Source organism: Fringilla coelebs, assembly GCF_963513975.1.
Source record: "Fringilla coelebs genome assembly, chromosome: 10".
Lineage (NCBI taxonomy): Eukaryota > Metazoa > Chordata > Aves > Passeriformes > Fringillidae > Fringilla > Fringilla coelebs.
In genome coordinates, this window is record NC_140036.1 from 10516772 (window position 1) to 10538811 (window position 22040).

Genomic DNA, 22040 nt, shown 5'->3' on the forward strand with positions numbered 1-22040 from the left:
AGATAAGAGGTACCCTGTCATTCTTAATGAGCATTTCTCCTTGTATTACTGCTTTTAAATTATACTGATATATAAACCCTGCAGTACATGGAGTTCATACAGATATCTTGAAAAAGACTACATAAATAATTTGTACAATTTTGTTGAAGAATTTAGATTGAAACAGGAGCATTTTTCATAAATCACTTCAGAATTATGGATTCTAGTGCAGTTGCTTCCTCTCCTTCTAGTAGTGTTACGATTCTGCTGCTTTTATGTTCCCAGCCAATTCCAAATACAGCTCCTTGCATTTTTTGTGGCGTGTAAAATTTCTGTGGATATATTTGGAAAGAAAGAAAAAATACCTACATTAACAACACTTCTCCAGCTACCGTGTCCTGAACAGGATAAAAAAACCCACAGGAGGCATCGCTTCAAAAAAGAACAACTTTTCCAGGCCACATGAAATGGGAAAAATCTTTAGTAATAGAATCTTCATGAACTCAAGGAGAACCTGAAAATGAAGGTTCAATTCTGATGTACTCTCTTCAGAGGCTGAGGAATGGAGAGGGAACCTAAAAAAACCCTAAAATAGAGATGTCCCTATGTAACCCCTTTTCCCTCTATGTAGCCATCCCACTGGTAGTACCTACTGCTACTGGTCTTTACAAAAGCAGAAACAGATCTGTTGCCATTCTCCTCTTGATCCCCAAATTCTTCTTCCTCTTTCTTCAACAACAGGAAGGGTGCCTCAAAGAGAGCAGGTTATTTTCCTGATAGAAATAAAATCTCATCACTTTCTAACACATCATAAAAACAGCAGAAAAAACTACACCTGAGAAAGAGAGAGAAAATCCATTTGTGCCCAGGCACGGCCCCCAGTTACATGCTGAACTGCACTGTCTTTGTACATGGCTGTTAAAAACTGCAGAAGGAGAAAATGGGAAAGGAAGCCCACAATCTGTGTCACACAGGCTGATGAGGAGAAGACATGGGGTTTGTCAAAGCCTTCAAGAGCAAAAGATACAGCAGAATAATCTCTCAAGAATATCTGCACTATCAGGTTAACAAAAGAAAGAGGCAAAAGCTTACTCTCCCTTTAGAAATCAAAAAAGAACGCTGAAATCTTTTTAGCCTTTTTAGACACTAACCCCTCAATAGTGACTCCCTGGGCTTATCCATACTTAACATTTCACCCAATCAAGGCAGCAGAACATAAATCCCATCTTTATGGGAAGGCCTAATGGGCCAATGCAAGCCAGCTCTATTGAGCAGGGAACAGCATCAGTTCATACTTATTGCTGTTCACTAACATCGCATGTTATATAGCCAGGAAATAAATGTGTTCAGTTAAATCTGAGCTTATACAGCAATTAAATGAGAGAGAAGAATACTCCAGATGGCAGGAAGGTAGGAAGCCAGGCTTACCAGCCACAGTCAGATTGCATGGAAGGTTGTCTGAATGTAGAAGTGGAAACAAGATGAGGAAACAGAAGCAATAACCGGCTTAGAGACAGTCAGGAACTGGAATTAACCTGAAGTCACTTCTTCCAGAGTTCACATATCCTGCCCCAGTTACAAAATGCGGGAAGGGAAAAGACAGCAAAAAGAAAAATTGCAACTGCTGCAGACAAATCTTGCTCTGGCCTCTGCAAAGGCACTAAAATTAACTTATGCTCCTAGAACTATCTATTAAGCTGCATGAACAGTAAAATCAAGGGAACATACTCCGTGGTACTACTTCTGAAGTTGCAGCCACTTTTTATACCCTGCAGCACTTTTTCTGAAACTCCTCTCTTTCTTCTTCCCAAATGTTCTATATATGCCATCATATATATCTATATAGAGGACAGGTGTTAATGTCTGCACATGTGCTGTGCAGTTTCAAAATCTGTGTCTTTAAAAAACCCAAATCCAAAACCTTACTTTGATATTAAGCCATGCAATTTCTAGCTACATTTCTCTACTTTGGACCAGACAAAACGAAAAATACTATATTAAATATTTGCATTGGAAATTTATAATGGTAGCTGTATTGGAACAGGAGGAAGAAACTGGTTTGGGATCTAGCGACAAAATAAACATGCTACAAAGAGACACAAAGTGTTCCCACTAGTTTCACCAACCAGACTTTAGATGAAAAGCCAGCAAATGAGCACAAGAACTTGTATTAGATTTAGTTCTTTAATACAAGGTAAGAAATAAAACATGAAACAACCTCTGAATCTAATATCTAAACTTTAAGTATTTCTTTGTTACCTGTAAAGTGCAAGGTGATAAGTGCTAATAATTAGGGTGTGTAAGCATATAAATACAGATTTGAGGTAAGGTTTCACGTGCAATTGAAAAACCACACACACAGTACAAAGCAGGTAGGGTTGCATAGGCTTGGGAGCTCCACAGAGCCCCTCAGCAGACATTTGAAGTACGTTCAACTTGGAAATAACTTACTTTTCCTTCTACTCTGAAAATAGGAATATTCAAAAAATTAGACTGCTTTTCAAGTTAGCTTATACAAATTAACTTTCCTCTACAAGCTATTAGATGAAAGCAAGCATACACACACACAAAAATTAGCCTGGTTGTTCGTGTTCTGCAAATTGTGCAGCTATGCAAGTATAACCACTATCATTTCTCATTCCTCAAATCCATACACTGGCCAAAGAAACAAGGAAGCCAAACTGCCTACCAAGCAAGGAGACTTGCACAAACCTTGGACTAATTGGAGCAATTTAAAATTCCTCTCTTGTTTAATTTTTGAGACAGAAGTAACACAGACAAAAATCCAAAATCCAACCGACACTGTAAAACAGTGCTTAAAGGAAGGACACCATTCAGGTCACACATATAAGCAAAACTCTTAGGCATTTTGTTTCTGTATTAGAAAACTATATCCTCTGTCAAATATTTTAAAAAAAAAGACTATAGCACCCTAAAGCTGAACACAAAATTAAAGTGACAGATTCCAAACTTCATAAAATTGTTTTTCAGATGTGTCAGATAATAAATACAGAAGAGAATTCTAAAATGGTATTTAACAACCTTTCCATTAAAATACCTACCAAAAAAATTATGTGCAGGAATTCAGGGGTATGTCTGAAAGCCTCTTGTACAAAGAAGCCAATAGTCTAGGAGCAGGCACAGACGCTGAGAGCCTGCAACTCAGAAAGCCTCAAGGTCACAAGGGAGAGACCATTTCTTTCCTGGTAATATCTTCATTATTAACCCATGATAATGCTTCCAAACTGTACCCAAATTTTATTCATTCAATTTACAAGTAATGTAACAGATACTGTCAGTCTCTTCAGGCCAAACTGTGAATAGAATCCAGCTTCTTAATAACCCAGAGACATAACTACATTACTCCCTCTAGTAAACTGCTTTTTGATAGAGATGCTAAAAATGCATTAGGCTATGATTTCTAGTCATCACTTTAGTTTGGGGGTTTAGGAATTGCAACATAGGAATCCTCAAGTTTAATTGCTCTTACCTGCTTTACACTCAATAATTACCCAAACCAAGCGAAAAGTGTAAGTCACAGTGCCTCCCACATGCTGATCTACACTGAAGTTGACTGCCACTTGTCTATTAACCTTTTAAGTCATGGGAAAAATATCTGAAAATAATTGATTAAAATTCTTCTGCTCTGACTTAATAAAAGCCCATACATAATGATATGTTCATAAAAATGAAAAGGCATAAAAGGTATAAAAGAAGGAAATATTCTGTCTACACCTATCTCGATGTCACTGAGGGGCAGTTCTTAAATGACCTTCTGAAATAAGTTACCCAAGTTTTTAAACTACTGACAGATTAATTATGAGCTCACTTAATTTTGCCTCTAGTTTCACCTCTATGTGAAGCAAGTAATGTTATTTTTAAAAGTTAAGTTTACAGCACCCTAAAAAATGTTTAAAAAAAACTATTTTTTTTTTCCAATGTCATATATGGAGCAACACAAAAGAGTTTAGCTAAATAAATGCCACATATGGATGCCACCTCTAAGGATTCTCATCTCTAACTTTCAAAAGCATAAATATTGTTCAAATAAAAATAAATTTTCATAACATGAGAGCTCTAAGACTACTTTTAAGTCCTGAAAGAGACAGAATAATTTTGAAAAAACCAAACTATGGAATTCTAATCAGGTTTAGGTGACAAATTATGAAAAAAGCTTTTATTTGATCAAGAATATTTGACTAGCTTTTCTTTGTTTGAACTACAGGCAAAGAACATGCTGAAGAAGATTAAAACTTCCCTGGGTTTCTTGGAAAGAGAAATGTCTAGTTTTTCCTACTGTTAATGACAAGTGCTGTCAACAAATGCATTATAAGATAACATTACTGTGGTATTATCTGCATTTCGCTTTCATATTTTTCTCCTTTACAAAAGAGTATATAATTTAGCTATAAATCTCTCAACTCCAACAACAAAGTTCCATAGCTTCTAGTAATTTGTGAGTTCCTCCCAAAATATTTCTGATGGCACCTTTCATGTCTCTAAACAGCAGATAAATTCTGACACCACCTAAAAATGCTGAATAAGTAGATTTCATTACAAAATTCCCATATTCATAAATATACACAAATAGATTGGTGGGATACATGCACATCCTGAAAACTGAGATGGAAGAGATTAAGAACTATGACTGGTTTCTTAGAAAACAAGGAAAAGCAGCAGAGAGAAGATATTCCTCTGAAAGAAGTGTAGAACAATGTGAATGTCCCAGCAGAGCTACTATCAAATGTCACTCCTTAGTTTATCCCTTGTACACTGGAAATTTGTTTTAGCCTTAATTTCTTCAGTTTTCAAGTTTATAGCTTCATAGGAACAGACTAAAAAAAAAGGCCAAAATTATTCAAGTGAAAAGAAAGATTGATGCTCACTCTATAAGTGCTCAAGCAGCAGAGGACGTGTAGCACTGGTTATCAGACATTTTAACTGCTACTTCACCTACTAATTATCATTGCTAAAATGGATAAAGGGAGCTATAAGCACCCCAATATCCTGTTATGTTGGTACAAGGATGAAAAAAATCTGGAGCTAAACCAGTTGCTACACAGACCCCATGAATGTCAGGCTGTGCTGTCAAACAGTTCCCAGCTGAGTCCCCTCACTGGACTCAGCTGAGCAGCCCTGCTGGATCTTCTCTAGACAGACAGTTTATGTAAATATGGACAGCAGAACTCAACCCTTTGGAATAACCAATATTTTTCCTTCTCTACCTTTATTCAGCCACCATGTCTGTTTTTCCCTAATGATCAGTGTCCTATTTTGCATTCCCTCTACCAAATTTTGTAATTCCAACAGTGCTGATGCCTTGGCTTAGAAAGATTTATCCTGCAGACCACAGTTTTGTAATACAGCTGTAGAGTTCACTCAAGCCATATGGATCTCAGTGGGTATTTCAGTGCTCGCTCTGCAATTTTTGGTTTTCCAAGTGCAATGTGTAGATTCCTATCATTGCTCTAAACAGATAGAACATCTGCTCAATCTGTTCTATAGACTGAGAAGAAAAGGAAATCATCCTAAGCTATATATGGAACCTACATATAAAAATAATTAGAAGATTTACAGAGAATGTAGCTTGGTACAAACCAGGGATACAGAGGCATCTGTAGCTGGTTCCAACGCTGCGACAAATGCCGTGCGCACACGGGTTCAGAGCACAGAAATCTATTAGCTGAGCACAGGTAGGTCCTGTAAATCCAGGACTACAGCTGCAGGAGAAGGCAAGTCTGTCTGCATAGCAGGTTCCATTGTTCTGGCAGGGAGATGATGCACAAGGGTCTATTTTGTCCTCGCAAGTGGTTCCTAAAAACCCTAAAATAAATAAATGGGTTTGGTAAGTAAGCATCCTGATATGCATACAATTTTAAGAACTAAAGCAAGTTAGAAGTAAGCCATAGAGAGATCTATATTCCTTTCTTTTTTAAGTCTTTGGATATTATAAAAATACAGACTTCTTACACAATAAACTCTAATTTTGCCTACTAACATTCTCTGAAAAGAGATTCTTAAGCTAATATCATACTATAAATGGTTAAGGCAGTGAATTGCAAAAATATTTTCCTGAAACTGACAAGTGCTTATCTGCTTTCTGAGCAAATCTGGCTTGAAAAGTAGAGAAGATTTTCTAAAGATCAGGAGTGGGCTATCCTAAAAAAAAAAAAAAAAGCCCAAACTGACCTATTTTTCCTCTGTTAATGTGTATGTAAAATGTAACAAGCTCTTAAACATAACATGCATTCACTGAGTTTCATTAATTGAAATATCTTTTACAAGAACAAACTTCTCATTAGCAGGAGAGACAATGACTTATTAAAGCAACACCACACCAAGAACAGACATAAGGAAAAGGATATTCTTGCAAGGGAACTTTTAATCCGATGTAGGGAAGAATTATGTTTTAATTAATTACAGTAACTGCATCTTGTATCTATGCATACACATACATCATGTATGTAGTAATGCAATGCATGGTTATTGTATCCTAAAGTCAGAAAAGCATATTCAAATTCTAGAACCCTTCCAAATAAAAGAACTAACTGTCCCTTCCATTCAATTATATATCTTTTAATAAGTATTTGGCCCTTTTGTACAGACCATCACTTTTCAGGCTTAAAATTCCCTAGAATGTCTTACATTGTAAGAAAGCTCTTAATATTACAGCAGAATAATAAACAAAGGTGAGTAACCCACAGAGAGCATACTACAGAGATCTACTCACAGAGTTAACAAAACTTATATTAATGGAACTAAGAAAAGATGGGGAGGCCACAATTGCTCTGTGAATGCCAGAGTTTTTGGATTTTTTGGTCACAACTGGCAGCAGGATTTTAGGGGCATCTTCAAAACATTAGGTGCTGGAAAAATGACTTTCAATGCTGCATCTCCCTTAGATATCCATAAGTCTTACATCAGAGTTATGGAACGAAAAGTATGGAAAAAATTAATCTAACTTACAAAAAAAAAAATGAAGCTAGAAAGATAGAAAGAAAAGAAATAATCTACAGATTGGACTTTTAAGTTTTGTCATACAAACTCTGCAACAGACCAGGAGAGAATATCAGGTCTGGCAGGGCACAGCTGAAGAACAGGCAAAAGCCTTCTGTTCTCCCCATGTTGTTATCCTACGGCTTCAATTGCTTCATGGGCTTTGTCAGGACCACCTGCTCAGCAATGCTGAACAGAGAGCCTAAAAACAAACACTGTGGAATCCTCTACTAGAGGCCCGTCCTGTAGATGATGATTAACCATCAGAAACTGCAAAGAACAGAAACCCCAAGAGCAAGGATGTAATTCCAGCAACGGCTCACTAGCAAATTAACAAAGCCTGTACTGCAGTAGTAAAATCTTGGTCAGATTTAAAAGAATCTGCAAGGACTTTTAACTATTACCAGGAGGAGATCAGCCAGTGAGTCCAGTGAAATCTCTCAAGTAACTCTGAAAGCAGATTAAAAAGGTTTAAGGAGATCTGAGGTCACACAATGACACTAATACAACCTTTGCAGTAATCTTCCCTCCAAAGAGGAGGTTACTAGCAGATGGCTAATGTTTCAAGTGACAAAGCACTTCAAGAACATATGCAGGTTTAAAATACACCAAAACATGTTGCCCTTGTGCTATCTTTGACTGCACTGTGAAATGCGTTTAGGTGATTCTGGAAGTTAAATCTTAAGCATGAGTCAAATATCTGAAAATACTCAAAGCAGGAAATATGGAAATCTATTATTCTGGCATTTCTGAATGTACATTTAAATCCATACTAGTCTAATTGTTGAAAACAAATAATGCAAGTTATATTTACAAAAATCAAATTCAGAGGTGTATTGACTGAAAACAGAACCAAATCCCAGACAAAAAAAAAATTATCATTGTTTATCTGCAGAAAAGTATCCCCTGAACTGCCCTTCAACCCTGCATGTAGGTCATTGCTGGCATAAAAGGGACATGACTGAAATGCAAAGTCTAGTGGTAATTCAAAAGAATTGAATACAAAATTTACCAAGGAATAACACAGAAGGTAAAGGGGAAAGGCAATAATAGAAATATTTCTACTGGTAAAACCCAGAGTACAATGTCTCTGCTTACATGGATAGTAATTTGGCTAGCTGTCAGAAAGTATAACAGTCTTAAGTTAGGTGATATTCTTTATAAATTGCTACAGACCTCCAGGGCAGTGATAGAAACTAGATCAGATTTCAGAGACAGAAAAGCTCTGAATAAAAGCCAAATTTCTCACCACAGTGGGATTTTAATTATTTGGCTACTGAAAGCAAAAGAGCCATGTGCAAGTCAAGGAAGTCAAACATTTTCTGAAGACACCACTGAACTGCCTTTTATACAGCTTGTAGAACAACTAACTTGTGTGAATGTTACATTAGACCCAATTCCAAGAATTACAAGCATGTGAAAAATTAGGTCTGTGAATTGCGAGGGCTCAGGACTACAAAACTTATAACTTTGAAATGCAGGGATAAGCACTAAAAGAAATAAAAGCAATTTATTCTTTTCCTATAGAAATTTGTCTTGTGAGGAAATAGAAATAAATGGTATTTCATCAGAATTCCATGGAGAGAAAAAAGTTACTAATCAGAAGGATCAAGAAATCATTAAAACATTGTAAAATTTTGACTGAAATTCAATCTAGCTAAGTCTTTCTTGATGAAGATGAATAGAGGCTAAACCCATTCAAGCATTAAGGAGAAGTCTATTAAAAATAAGAGCAATTTGGGAAGGTGCCAGGTAAAAACATTAGATTAGTGGAAAGTACCAGAAACTAAACAGCCATAAAAATTTTAATTAACGACAAAATGTTCTTCAGGTAAATTAAACTCTCTTATGGTAATATGAAAAATTCTGCATTCTTATCACCAGTAACCTTGGGAAATCTTCTATATGCAACAGCTGTGTCACCCAGTTTGCTGTGATCAAGATTGTAAATGGGTTTATTCTATGTAAACCTAAAGAAGTTAGAATGACACCTGCAAGATGTACTAGAGAAAAAGTCTTTTACATGAACAATGAAGCAGAGAAAATAGTGAAAACCTTGAAACTTAAACTATTTTTAGTCTCAGTAAATAATTTCTGTTGTCCCAGCCAATTAGATGCATGGTGACAATGTGCATTTTCTAGCTGCTATTGCAAATCAACACTTATGAATCACAACTTAGCATCTTCTATAGCTGTCAAACTCTATTTTCTAAACCACAGAAGCCATTATAAGAGCATTCATAAATTTAATGCTTTGCAGTATTTTCAGAAATGCCTGCAGATATTTCAGGACACTTTTGCTCAGTATGTTGCCAGCAGTAGTTACCTCCAGCTACTTAAATCAAACTGTCAAAAGTAAAATAAAATCAATGTTAAAATGTGAATTTCAAGTAATCAATGTATGTTAAACTTTTTATCATAGCATTGTTTTTGCTCTGTCTTCTTTTATTCTAGAGGATGACTGTCATCCAATATTGCTGCCATTTTTCAAATATATATTAAGCCAAATTAAAATATTTCTGCCCCTTCTGTCCAAGCTGGTGACCTCCATATAAAGCATGTAGGAAGGGCCCAAGAACCCAGGCAGTTTGATGGGGTTGGCCAGATGAATGCAAGTTATTTTTATCAAAGATTAATGGTTTCCTATAACACTGAAGGCAGTTAATCTATACTTTTCATCAGGTCATCAAATCTGCATGGAACAGAACTTCAGAAATATCTTGCAACAGAAGTTTATTTCTTTATTATAATTGATCTGCACTTTGCTCATTACTGTTTGACTTTGTTCTAAACCACAGCGCACTACTAAATCATTTTAATATTATTGTATGAGCAAAATGCACAAAGGGTGAAGTACCTTCAAGTACTTCAAGTACCAAGTTTTTCATTCTATCTAATTTTACAGAATTTTGTCTGAAAGGAACACATTTCCTCACCACACAATCAGTTAATTTCATACAGTTGGGGTTTTTTAAATTTTAACTTTCAACAAAGATTTCTGTGAATTTCATAACTACATAAATAAGGATCACTAGTTTCAACATCTCTAAAACTTATATTGCTCAATTTAATAATGTGTTTATTAATTTAACATCATGACATTTATTTATACCAACCAACGGGGTTTTTATGTTTCCAGTTATTATTTGTGTATTTAGTTCCACTTCAGGATATTTTGGAAATGCACATAATTTCTCAGAAGCTTTAAGAAAATAGAGTGACCAAATTTCCAAATTGATTATTAGTACCCCAAGCAGTTTAAATAAAATCTATTAATGTTACTGTCAATACAATAGTGCGTTGTACACTACAATAAGTGGAAGAAAGCAAGAGGAGATATTTAAGAGTGATAAGGATGGAATGATTCTGAATGTAAATTTCAAATATTCATTTTCTGGTTGGCATGTTTACTACATGTAGGGTTCTAGAATGTTCCTTTGCATGAACATTTGAAACTAATACTTACTAAATGTATGTTTATTGACATAAATTAATAAAACAATCAAAGATCCCAATCCGATTGTAAGCAAGTACAAGATCAAAACATTATTTTGAAAGTAACAGTGTCAAAATTTTAAAGAAATTCTTTGGTCTTTACTATTGCTTAAGCTTCTTCACTACAAATTCAATTACAAAATCCGCTTTTCTCTTTACAGGTGATTCCACAACATCTTATAAGATTTTATTTTCTGACGTATTTTGGATATTAAAACCTACAGTGCATCCCACAGAAAATGGAATCTGTAAGCATCATGAAATTTTCTTTACTAACAGACTCTTAAGACAGTAAAATTATCTGAAGAGTCATCATGAATTGTTCACATCTGAGATAGGCTGTTTTTTCAGGGCCTCAGATCTAGCCTTCTGTCAGTTATCATGTGCTTTCTCATGAACCACAGATCTGGTTTGTAAAAGAAATCCACAATCTCAAGATCATTCTTCATTGTTTCCACCTGATTCCTTTATCTGCCATCTTTTTCTTTTCCTTGAGTGATACTTGCTACATTTCCTCATCCTTTTCCAAGCCACAATATATCTGCAGACTGTAGTTCCTACACAAACATAAGTTCCTTGGTTACCTTTCCCCACTGTGCTGAATTAGCAATACAGAAAGAAAAGCCTTTTCTCAACAAGCAAACACTATTAAGCAGAGCAGAACAGCAGCAGACCAAGAGACCTCACTTAAATTAGAAAATTGGGGGTTGGCAGGCAAATTTGCAAGTTACTCCATCTGCAATTTTCAATTAACTACTCTGTTGTATTTATAAAAATTACTGAATCTCTTCAGAGATTAATACCCAAACAAAAGCTCCCAAATTACGCCTCTGTGAAAGGATAACACATCAAAAGATGTAAGAATGATCAAGGGACAGTCATTAGTAAACTTAGACAACACATTTTGTTAAATCAACTTTCTTTCCTTTCACAAGATATCTGAATTCTTCAGCTCATTGGCATTAGACCTTCCAGAACAAAATGAAGAAGCGACAGCACCCAGCACCGCAGCCCTGCAAGGTCCTGCAGGGCCCTCAGCCCAGCAGCGACCCTGCCCCCTGGGCAGCAGGACAGAAGCTGGGCTATGATCAGCATATTCATTAACAGGCCATCAGGAGCAAGCAATTAATGAGCCACACACAGAAACACCTACGGCAGACATAAAACAGCCAAAAATCTCAGTAGCTGCTCTTCCCAACATTATTGGAAAGATCCCTTCTTTCACTGCTTCCTAAAAGATTCTTGAAGAGATTTCTTTGAGAAATAATAACAAGTAAATTTTTGGTCAAGTCTAACATCTAATATTTTTTCTCCTGAATTTCACTACTATTTTAAGGGAAACAATTTCCAAAAATTTTCCACATGCAGGATCTGCATTGCTGTCAACATGTCAGTTTCAACACAGCAGTTAAGTGTTAAAGCATAGCACTCTAGAAAAGCCAGGAATCACCCTGAAGAAACTACAAATAATCTTCATTATTACGCACATAGATATTACCAGAGCAGTTATCAAAGACTTGCACCCTTGGAGCAAGCATTAAAGTACTGGTAGAACAAAACCAACGTCCACAGATCAAGCAAGGACAGAAGTATAATTAGTTCAAAGTTCCAATCTTAATTATAAATAACTAATAGGAGGCTTCATAATTGAAAACTTCCACTCATGATAATTTTTTCATGTGCAATTTAGGGATCTGTCATTGCAGTCAGCACACTGTTATGAAAGCACACTCTGGCATTGGGGTGTCCTTGTTTCACATTTACAAGATTTACCAGTGAGAATCAGTGAGAAGCTTTCATGTCAAGAAAGGAATATGTCCAAATGGAAAGGAGACTTAATTAAAAATTTTGGGGGATTGAAATAATTCCTTTAGTTATTACTTTTACACACATTTTAGCCAACTGGCCCATGTGTAGAAAGGTGCAAATACTACAAGGGAGACATCTTTTTCTCACACATTTAGTGGACAACATAAAAATCAGATCACACCCTGAGTCTTCTCAAATCCACCTCTCTCATCAGTGCTGGAGCCTGATTTCTATTGTAGAGATCAAGAACATTTCTGCACCACATATACACTGAAACACTAAACTCTTACAACACTTCATATTCTCTTGCTGATTATCCCAAGATTTCTCATCTCGTTTTCTTTTCTGCCTACAATTACAAGCTAAGGCACAATTTAAAAAAAAATTAAATATACATATCTTCATGTCAAAATAATTGAAAATTTAGAGTAAAACCAGCACTTTCTACGAGATACTAGAGAGGAGTTTGCTGGTTACCTTCTGGGCACTGACAGCTGAATCCATTGAGGTGGGATGAGCAGGTCCCCCCATTCTGGCATGGCTGCTGGCTGCAATGATCAATCTCTGACTGGCACAGCTCTCCAGTGTAACCTACAAAACAGCTCACAATATTCAGAAGATGAAGCAATGACAAGGGTTTACCACTAAACACACTGCTCAGCCATCCAAGTAGTACCATTACTTTTCTTGAATCAAATTAACCAATATAAGCAATAGAATCCAGGACAGTCTCTCATTTCTTACAAAATGAGATTTCTAATGAAAATGTATACTTCATGGGAGAGGCATACAAAACCGGCAGAACTCTAGAGACCACATCTGTGGTATTTTACTAACAGCAATATTCTGACATCACTAGTGAATTGGCAATAGATATTGGGTCCTCACTGCTACTCATATAACCAAAAAAATAAAGTCATTTTGGTATGGGTTTCAAATGCAACTTGAATCCCAAGTCAAAAATCTTTATCAAGGCTTTAAACAGAACTTAACACTATGAATTATTTGTGCATATGCTGAATGACTGTCATTTGCTCCTACTTCTGGGCTTCAAGAAGAGTGTTTATTTTAAGTGGGAGCTGTGAAGAACTGCTCAGCACAGTTGCAAACTCTTCCAAATAAGCTTCTATAAGTTCACAAGCTACAGATTGTGTGTACTGTACTATTTGACCATAAGTTTGCTTTGTTCCATATGTCTGATGTCTGTAACACATCCTCAAAAAATGAACAAACCTAAAATACAATATAAATTATTCTACACTCCATACCTATATTTCATAACAAATACCACACATTCCCCTTCCCTAATTTTTAATTACTTTCAAGAAAATAATATCTTGGATGCATGACTGAAGAAAAAACTACATGCTACACACAGACACATCTTATTTTTTTAAAAGGAACCCTACACAAATTATTAATAATCTTCCATCATGAACATGTTTAACTGAATGGCTGGTGTTAAAGGCTGGTAAGCTGTGATTATCACTGCTATGAACAGGTGGAGAAGAGAAAGACCCCAAGGTGAGACAGAGGACATACATGGACAGGATTTAGCCGATGCAGGGGAGAAAAAGGAAAAGGAAGGGGAACCCCTCCAAATTAAACAATCTGGGGGGGAAACACCCCTGGTTTTATGAAATAATTATTTTTAATGCAATCAATTATAAAAATAAATATGTCCTATCTTATTACTACCTATAGTGCATGTTTTGTCCATCTGAAAGATAAAATGAATAAGGAATAGCATCCCAAATACATTGCAGGGACTAGAAATGCAGAGGTACTAAACAATCACAAGAAAAGGGGGGAAAGCAGTTTTTTGGTGAGATAGATCCTAAGATTCATTACACCTCTACATTTTGTGCTGATATTTACCTTCATAACATTTCCTTCTACCAGAATTTGGGAAACATGATCATGTTCCCATATAAACGTTTCTGAAGCTTGCATAGGGAGACACATAGGATAATTAAACTCTCACCTTCAATTTTCTTTAATATTTTTCATATGGAATTAATATTTTTTTAGAAATTTAAAGTTAAATTACAACAGTTAGCTTTCCAGACTGTTTTTTAGTGCGTGGACACAGATTTTGGTGGATACAATAATTATAGGTAGAAGCACAAACCACTGAACTTAATGATTGAGCCATTTGAATGATGTTATACATTTGACATTAAAAAATTAACAAATTTATGTGTGGTGGTCACAGAACACTTCTGAAAAAAAAAAAACTGACAAAGAAAAAGCTGATGTAAACTAAATTTTTCTCCTGTGTTTTTAGTAGGTAAAGTTCCACTACTTATGATTAATTCTCTCACAGGGTTAAGGTTCAGACATGTGCTTTCCCGTGGCATTTTTCACCAGTAAAGAACCTTCCACTGCCCTTATGTTGTTGTTGCATTTTCTATCTGTTCTGGTATCAGAAGTTGCACAGTTCACTGCTCTGCAAAAAGAGATGCACTGAATGTCAAACAAAGCTTCATTATTCAAGAATTCAAAACCTACCAGGCAGGCAGCTGCAGGTGAAATTATTCCTGTCGTGTTTCTGTGCTACATCAGTGCAGGTTGCATTGTTCTGGCAAGGTTGGCTCTGACAGGCATCAAATTCTTCACACAGGGAACCCTTATATGCATCTTCACACACACAAAAAAATGTTGCCTAAAAACAAAGAGGATATGTACTTCACAATAAATTTTCAAAGATGATGTACTTCTGAACAAAGTACAGAAGTTTGCTTCTGTACTTATCCTGTTCATAACAACAGTAGTTGCCACAAATACATCAACTGAACAGTTACTCCTTGAAATACTAAACCTGCACCAATTCTTCAGCTCAAATTTTTAATGATGTTGGGTCATTTAATCTAGGCAAGGAGTCTGGGATCCGATCCATAATATCTAAATCATTATACATTTTTTCTTCCATTCCAGAAATTAGATTTGTAGGCTGAAATAACTGTCAGAATAATGTGCAAATTTACTGCAACAAAGTCCTACTACAGATAGGCACTCTTTACATGACAAGCTCCCAGAGTGGTACTTCAGCAGTAACACCCCCTTTTCAATTCTGTTTAAATATGTCCTCTTTTGAGTGTATTCATTACCCTTTCCAAACTTTGCTGCTTAATAAAAATCAAGACCACTACACCTCTTAAAGGCTTAAAGTACCTACAGGAGGCATGATATGGCACATTTTTGTTGGTAATAAAATAATTCAAATCAGATTTAAAAACTCTTTAGGTAACTACAATTGTTAAGGAAGTCTCCAAGAAAAGAAGCAAGGAAGGTTCTCTCCTCTGTGATATGCATTTAGATGACATCTGAATCTTTGTTCTTCAAACACTAGATGGCAACATCACTCACTCTCATCTATTCCAAAGCCAGACCTTCAGTGCTGGAACGCAGCTGTCCCATGCACAAACACTGGAATGCTAAGTGCTGAACATGCATGGAACTAGAAACAAAGAGATGGGGGCTTCTGGCTTTGCTTCATATGAATAATCAGCTTTCCACCTAAGTATCAAATAATCATCTTCACCTAAATAAAAAACTTCACTAAGTAAACCCCAGATTTCACTCCTCCTTACACATATCACTCTAGTAGAGTTATACAAGAACAAATATGACACATCTTCAAAACTCAAATCCATGACTATGTTATTTATCAGGAGTGCCAGAAGCCCTTCTTAAGTGTACAGTCTACACATGTTCTGGAATTCACCCCAGCCTCTTCACCAAACAATTCTGAGTATCTCACACACCAACGACAGGTTTCCAAAAAAGGCTGTAGTTCAACAGAAATGAAAGACAGTCAAGCAAAAGAGAGTCAAAATTATTATATTCACATAGCACAATAACTATCTTTAAAGTTTTATCCAAGAGTTTGATATAGGGATCAATTTACCATAAAGAGCATTTAACAAAATGGGGTTTGAAAGCTGCAAAAGAAAAGCATTTTAACACTTCAATCTGAAATATCTAATGACAGGTAACAGTTCTGAGATGCTGACAAGTTATTCTGTGGAGAAGATTAGGTTATTATCACTTACCCCAATTGATACTACTTTTTTTTTCTGGATAGGTAACATGCACTAGTATATTTGAGCCAAACTGAGTCAAGAAGCAGCTCCACACTACCACTATGCTAGAATTAATGTCAGCAAGAACTCCCAAATTATCTACTATCAATCAAAAGATCATCTATTTTACTTGATGAAGTGCAAATATATATTATAATTTTGGATGGTAATAAAATAAATTTTTAAAATAATTTGCAATAATGCAGCCTGTACCATATCATAAATATAGCTGGAATATAGTATTTTTTTTGCTAGTCTAATAAGGAGAGTAATAAATTCTTTTTTTACTGTGGCAAAGAAGTTAAGGTGACCAGAACAAAACTAATGTCTACTCTCTCTTACTGAGAAAGACTTTCAGTATTTAGTACAACTCAGACTGAGTTAATGCAATATGTGAGCAAAATATTGCATGACCATTACATACTCCAGAGCATACTGTACTTAGGAAAATAAGTCCGTATGCAGGACAGCATACCTTCAGGTATACATGAGGGGTATTATAATTTGCCTTTTTACAGATTATTATCAAATGGATCTATCCCAAAGCTTCCAGCTTGCATAGAAGACATGGAAACAATTGCTATTCAATTCAAAGTATTATTTCTCTGTGCAGGCAGAGGCCAGATTTTTTTTGTGTAAATCTCATGGGTTCTAAATCTAGCTATAAAAATTCATATTTAAACAGTCAGCCCATCCATATTTTTTATGGGAGAGTCAAAGTTATGGAACAGAGCAATCTGTGAGAGAAACAACCTCTTATGTAAGCAAAATTGTGGCACTCACAATCAATGGATAGCCCACGTTCACTTCAAAATCCTAATGAAATTCATGAAATCAGAAATTCACACCAGACAAAATCTCTCCCTTTTGGGTTAACAACAAAACTTCTCTTCCATTAACTGCTAACTGTTAACTCATCCTGGTGTAAAGGTGAGTCAATGAATGTGAGAGTGGCATTTATATTGTGATGATGCCAAGACCAGTGCTACACTTCTGACACATTCCTGCTTCCCTTGTGGACAAGTGGCAAGCATGGCAGCAAAACAGGCACAAAGTTCACACAAAGGAAGAAAAAGACTCAGCATCACCTCACTGCGCAGAACTTCACTCAAAGTGATGAATTTTCTCTTCCATTGAAAAGAACAATAATTGAAAACAAAACTTTGCATTTGAACTTTGCTATTCATAACAACACTATAAAAAGCATCTAGCTGAGTAGCAGTCAAGTTAGATCAGCAAGGAATGAGTAAATACTGGCCAAGACTCCCAGGTTAGACCAGAATTCATTTGTTTATAGTTATTTGTACTCTATATATAACAGTAACTCCCTGTGCTTAAATCACTGCAGATTGTTAACTACATTGAAGTTTCCCAATAAGCAGATGTGTTCCTACATTCTTTTACATTCTACTAGATTTGAAATAAAACTATGAAGTACATAAAAGCTCAAAGACAAGCATTAATCTTCTTGGCACTGGAAGCAATGACTACAGCCAGCAGAGCTCTGAGCTTGCTCATGGCATAGGGCCTTTTATGCATTCTTCTAAGAAGTTGCCTTGCATCCTGCAAGACTAGATTGTGCAAAACCAGAATGAATTATGGATAAAAACAAACAGCAAATCACAAAGGGTGCATTTTAAATTTAAAGAAAATTAAAGTTTATGTTCTGCAAAAAGAAGCGCCTTGTGGGAAACAGACAATGGTTGTCATGTCAAGCATGCAATTTTGGCAGCCGCTTGCTCCATCATTAGGGAAATCATCAAGACATTTTAGAGCACATCTCACATAATTTCAGTTAAACAATGGCAAAAACATTCTACCTAATGAAATATGCCCTTCTATTTTTATCTTATACTGGGCATGAATCAGGGTCCTATCTGAAGTTCTCTGATGCACCAATATAGGCTAAAGACCAAGAAAAGCTTATGGACTTAGAAGCGCAGGACAGCCAAAAGACAACATGGCATTTAAATTCCCCCTGGAGTCGGAGGCTGGATATAAATTAACTTCCTTTTGGTCACTGTATTTGATGTTCTAGCAAACTACCCCAGCCCAGCAGGCACCTGGCACAGGTTTGATGGCATTTGAGAGGATCACTGGGAGCATTCCTCATTTATTCAGGTTCTAGAAAACTCAGGAGCAGTTAATGACAGCAAAAATAGAAGCAATTGCATTTCTGAAGTTAAAATTTTATTTGAAGATATATTTATATGACCATTAAAGATATTTATATATTTACATCATTTTAATAAATTTTTTATATTTAGAAATAATGAGAATCCAGCTAATTCTTGATCTCTGACTGCCATTAATCACTAGATACTCTTCAGAAGTGAATTTTGACATGGTTTGTGTGCCCCACAGCTTCAGCCACAGTCAACTACAGCCTAGTGCATCTTATACCAAAAATACTGCCTTAATAAATTTTCTGGTTATTAGGTTCAGAGAAAGAATAGTGATAAGATAGGAACAATCCTAATTTTTTCTATTCACTTGCCAGGGAAAGCAGCAGCCTGCATGTGCACAAGGCAGGGCTCTCTCATCACTCACTATTCTGGTTTTTACATAGAAAGCCTCCAATGTCAACATTACAGGTAGGAACCTACAGATACCAGTTTATCTTTGTTTTGAGTTCAATAATTGCTTCTCTTTCTTGCTGTGAAGCCAATCTGTCTTTTTAAAAGAAAAATTTACTTTATTTTCCACATCTTAAAAGATTAATAACACATGGATAATTATTAGAGGCCATGTATGCTTTTCCCTTAATACAGAAATGCATTAATTCTTCTGCATAGATATAGGAAACAATTTATTCTTATTTTGTGACATCACATGCAACAAGAGAAAGAAATTAGAGTCATAAAATTGGACAAACAACACAAAAATATATTAAATGAGGCAATCTATCAAAAGACATAACACTTAAATTGACATAAAATGGAAAAAAATATTCTGACATACATAGTAAACTTGAACATATTATTTATGCAAGTCAAATTCAAAATACTGACTTTATAAAATAAAAATGATTAATACAGTTAAGCACAAAAACTAAACTGGACTATGAAATACAACACTGTATCTGAATGAATAATTTATTTGGATACCAGCCAGCTGGTATCGTAAAGCAGCATTTATTTCTAAATTCATCTTGAAATAATTATGTTCACACATTACCTCAAGCATTTTACAAATTCATTTCTGAGAAATAAAACAGATAATTATTCCAGATGTTAGTACTGCCATGTATGTATAGATTACTGTGGCAATTTAATTATTGTTGTTACAATTCAAAACACCATTTTCTATCAAACATGCTTATTGAGAATTTAAATCAGAAAATGGTAGCAGATGAACTACAAGTGAATTCACTCAATATGCCAAAATTTTTGTGCTCACAGCAGGCTCACAGCTGTTAATATTTACTCAACAGTTACTACTGCTTTTATCTCCCAAATGAATAATAAAACCAAAGATTAACTGTGCATATTTGTGCTGTAAATGACGTTTAATCCATGAAATAAAAAATAACATGTATAGAAGGTAACAGAGTATACAGTATGTAAATCACAAAAGCCCAGTCTGTTTTATAAAAGCAGAATAGACTGTAAATTTGACAGATTTGGTTCTTATTTTCTTACGTCGCTAGATCACACAAAATCCCCAGTGTCCAGTGGAATTGCCATTGCAATCCCTCAGCACAGCATTATATAAAGGACAAAGCTGTAAAGGAAACCTTGCAACCACTATCAAATTACTCCATTCTGCTTCTTCCCATAATTATGGTCAGGTAATTATATTGCACCGGTCAGTCTACTCTGAGTAAGCAGTTATTAAGAGGTGGAGAGAGAAGCACTGGATTAAAGCTGACCTAAAACCTATGACAAGGTTGAGAACTTAACAAATCTGAGCACATTGGTCTGGAGATTGGAGATCCCAAGTGCCCACACTGTGGTCCTCCTTTCGGGGAACTTCCTTCTACAGTGACTCTAAGATGCAGTACAAATTCCCTTACACCTGATTTGAACCATTGTTTTTATAGCCAGGGTAGGGTATGAATCTTCTCACTTCAAGTGCTTGATTTTCAGGTGTAGCAGATACATATTGTTGTTATTTAGTAACACCTGTGAGATGTCAATGTCTGTTACACAGCTGCTGCGAGGTATTAACACCAAGGACAATTTAGCCTGTGTTTCAATTATCATGGAATTGCCCCATTACAGGAATGTCTTGGTGAGTTGACCTTACCTCATGTGGCTTGGTGATGCATTTCCCTTTCCCTGAGCATGGGAAGTTGTCTGAATGGCTCCCCACAGGCATGCAGGTACTCACTTTCACCACCACAGTCAAGCGCAGAGCCACAATGCACTTGGTAACTGAATCATTCAAAAAACCTTTTAAAGAACAAAAGAAAATATTCTTGTTATATGACAACATAGGCTGATACTGTTAATGCTCTGCAGCTAGACAAACAAAACTGATTTGAAATAAACTGTCAACTAAGAACAAAATTGTTCATATTTAATACACACCTCTCTGAATGCAAGGCATGTAAATAAAAATTAAAATACAGTTTGGAGACAAACCTCATTATATTGATTAAAAAAAGGAAGACAGGATGGTGAAACATATCTGCTTCCAGAGCTCAAACCTACATTTTTTATGTTTCAAAACTAAATGCTTTTGCCTGCTACTTTTTGAAAATTTAAAATATATATTTCTTTAATTTCTTGATGACAAGGAACATGAAAATAAAATTTTGTGGAGAAATACGTTTAAATGAATTCATAAAAGTTACTTTCAGAGCTAAAAAGCAGACAGATTCCTTACATTGTTAAAAGATGGAGAATCTCTTTTGTTTTGTTTTCTATGAAGTTTGCAAGAATATACTAATACCACTTGACAGCATTTCTTTGTGTATTTGCAATACAAGTGTTGTTGAATGTCTGATCTGATGTCTCTATAAGCTGATATGGCAGGTAAAGATGAACTAAACAGGGAAATAGGAACACTGGACAAGGAACAGGAAGATTCATGAATCTCTGGCTAGCACCTGTAATTGCACAGAAGGAAAAAAAATTGTGGTTGGTAGCTATTAAAACACACTGGAGAATAACAGCTTCACTATCACACATATTCCTAACAGGTTTATCTGAAAAATAAAAGACAGACAGGAAAGCTAAAATGGGGCACACACAGAGTCCATGATATATGGGATAAAGTCAGAGTTCATGTCAAAATACACAGCCCCTGCTCCTGTACTTGTGCTTGAGAACTGCCTCATTCCACCACGCTGATTAGACTCCTGCACCACAGCCCTTCCATGTGCAGCACCAATAAATTGTTTTGCTTGGGGAGAATAAATGTGCACTGTCACAAAAAAGTGGGTTTGGTATAGTCTATATAGTGTATGTAGAATTTAGGCATAAAAACCACCAAAGATCCTTCCATAGACTGTCAAACCTTGATTTCACTGTCTTCCATGTAGGCAGACTCCAAAGGGTCTAAGACTGTAGGACCAGAATGGAATGTTGCAGGCACAAAGCCATTCTATGATTCTCCTTTTCTTTAGAAAATATAGAGAGAATTTAAGCAAAAATTGAGTTTTTTTAAAATATCCTTAATTTTTAAAAGAACAACATTAAATAGATGCAATGTATGATATTGAATGTTTTT

General features: G+C 35.7%; 1 protein-coding gene across 2 annotated transcripts in view; it reads right to left on the minus strand.

Moving 5' to 3' along the window:
• DNER (delta/notch like EGF repeat containing) overlaps positions 1 to 22040 on the minus strand; it is a 253997-nt gene that overhangs the window by 157766 nt on the left and 74191 nt on the right. For both annotated transcript variants that reach the window (XM_084212461.1, XM_084212462.1), the window contains exons 5-8: positions 20613 to 20758; positions 14791 to 14944; positions 12757 to 12870; positions 5578 to 5802 (exon numbers count right to left, since the gene is read on the minus strand). In XM_084212461.1, the coding sequence (XP_084068587.1) occupies positions 5578 to 5802; positions 12757 to 12870; positions 14791 to 14944; positions 20613 to 20758 (639 nt within the window). The remainder of the gene's footprint in view (positions 1 to 5577; positions 5803 to 12756; positions 12871 to 14790; positions 14945 to 20612; positions 20759 to 22040) is intronic.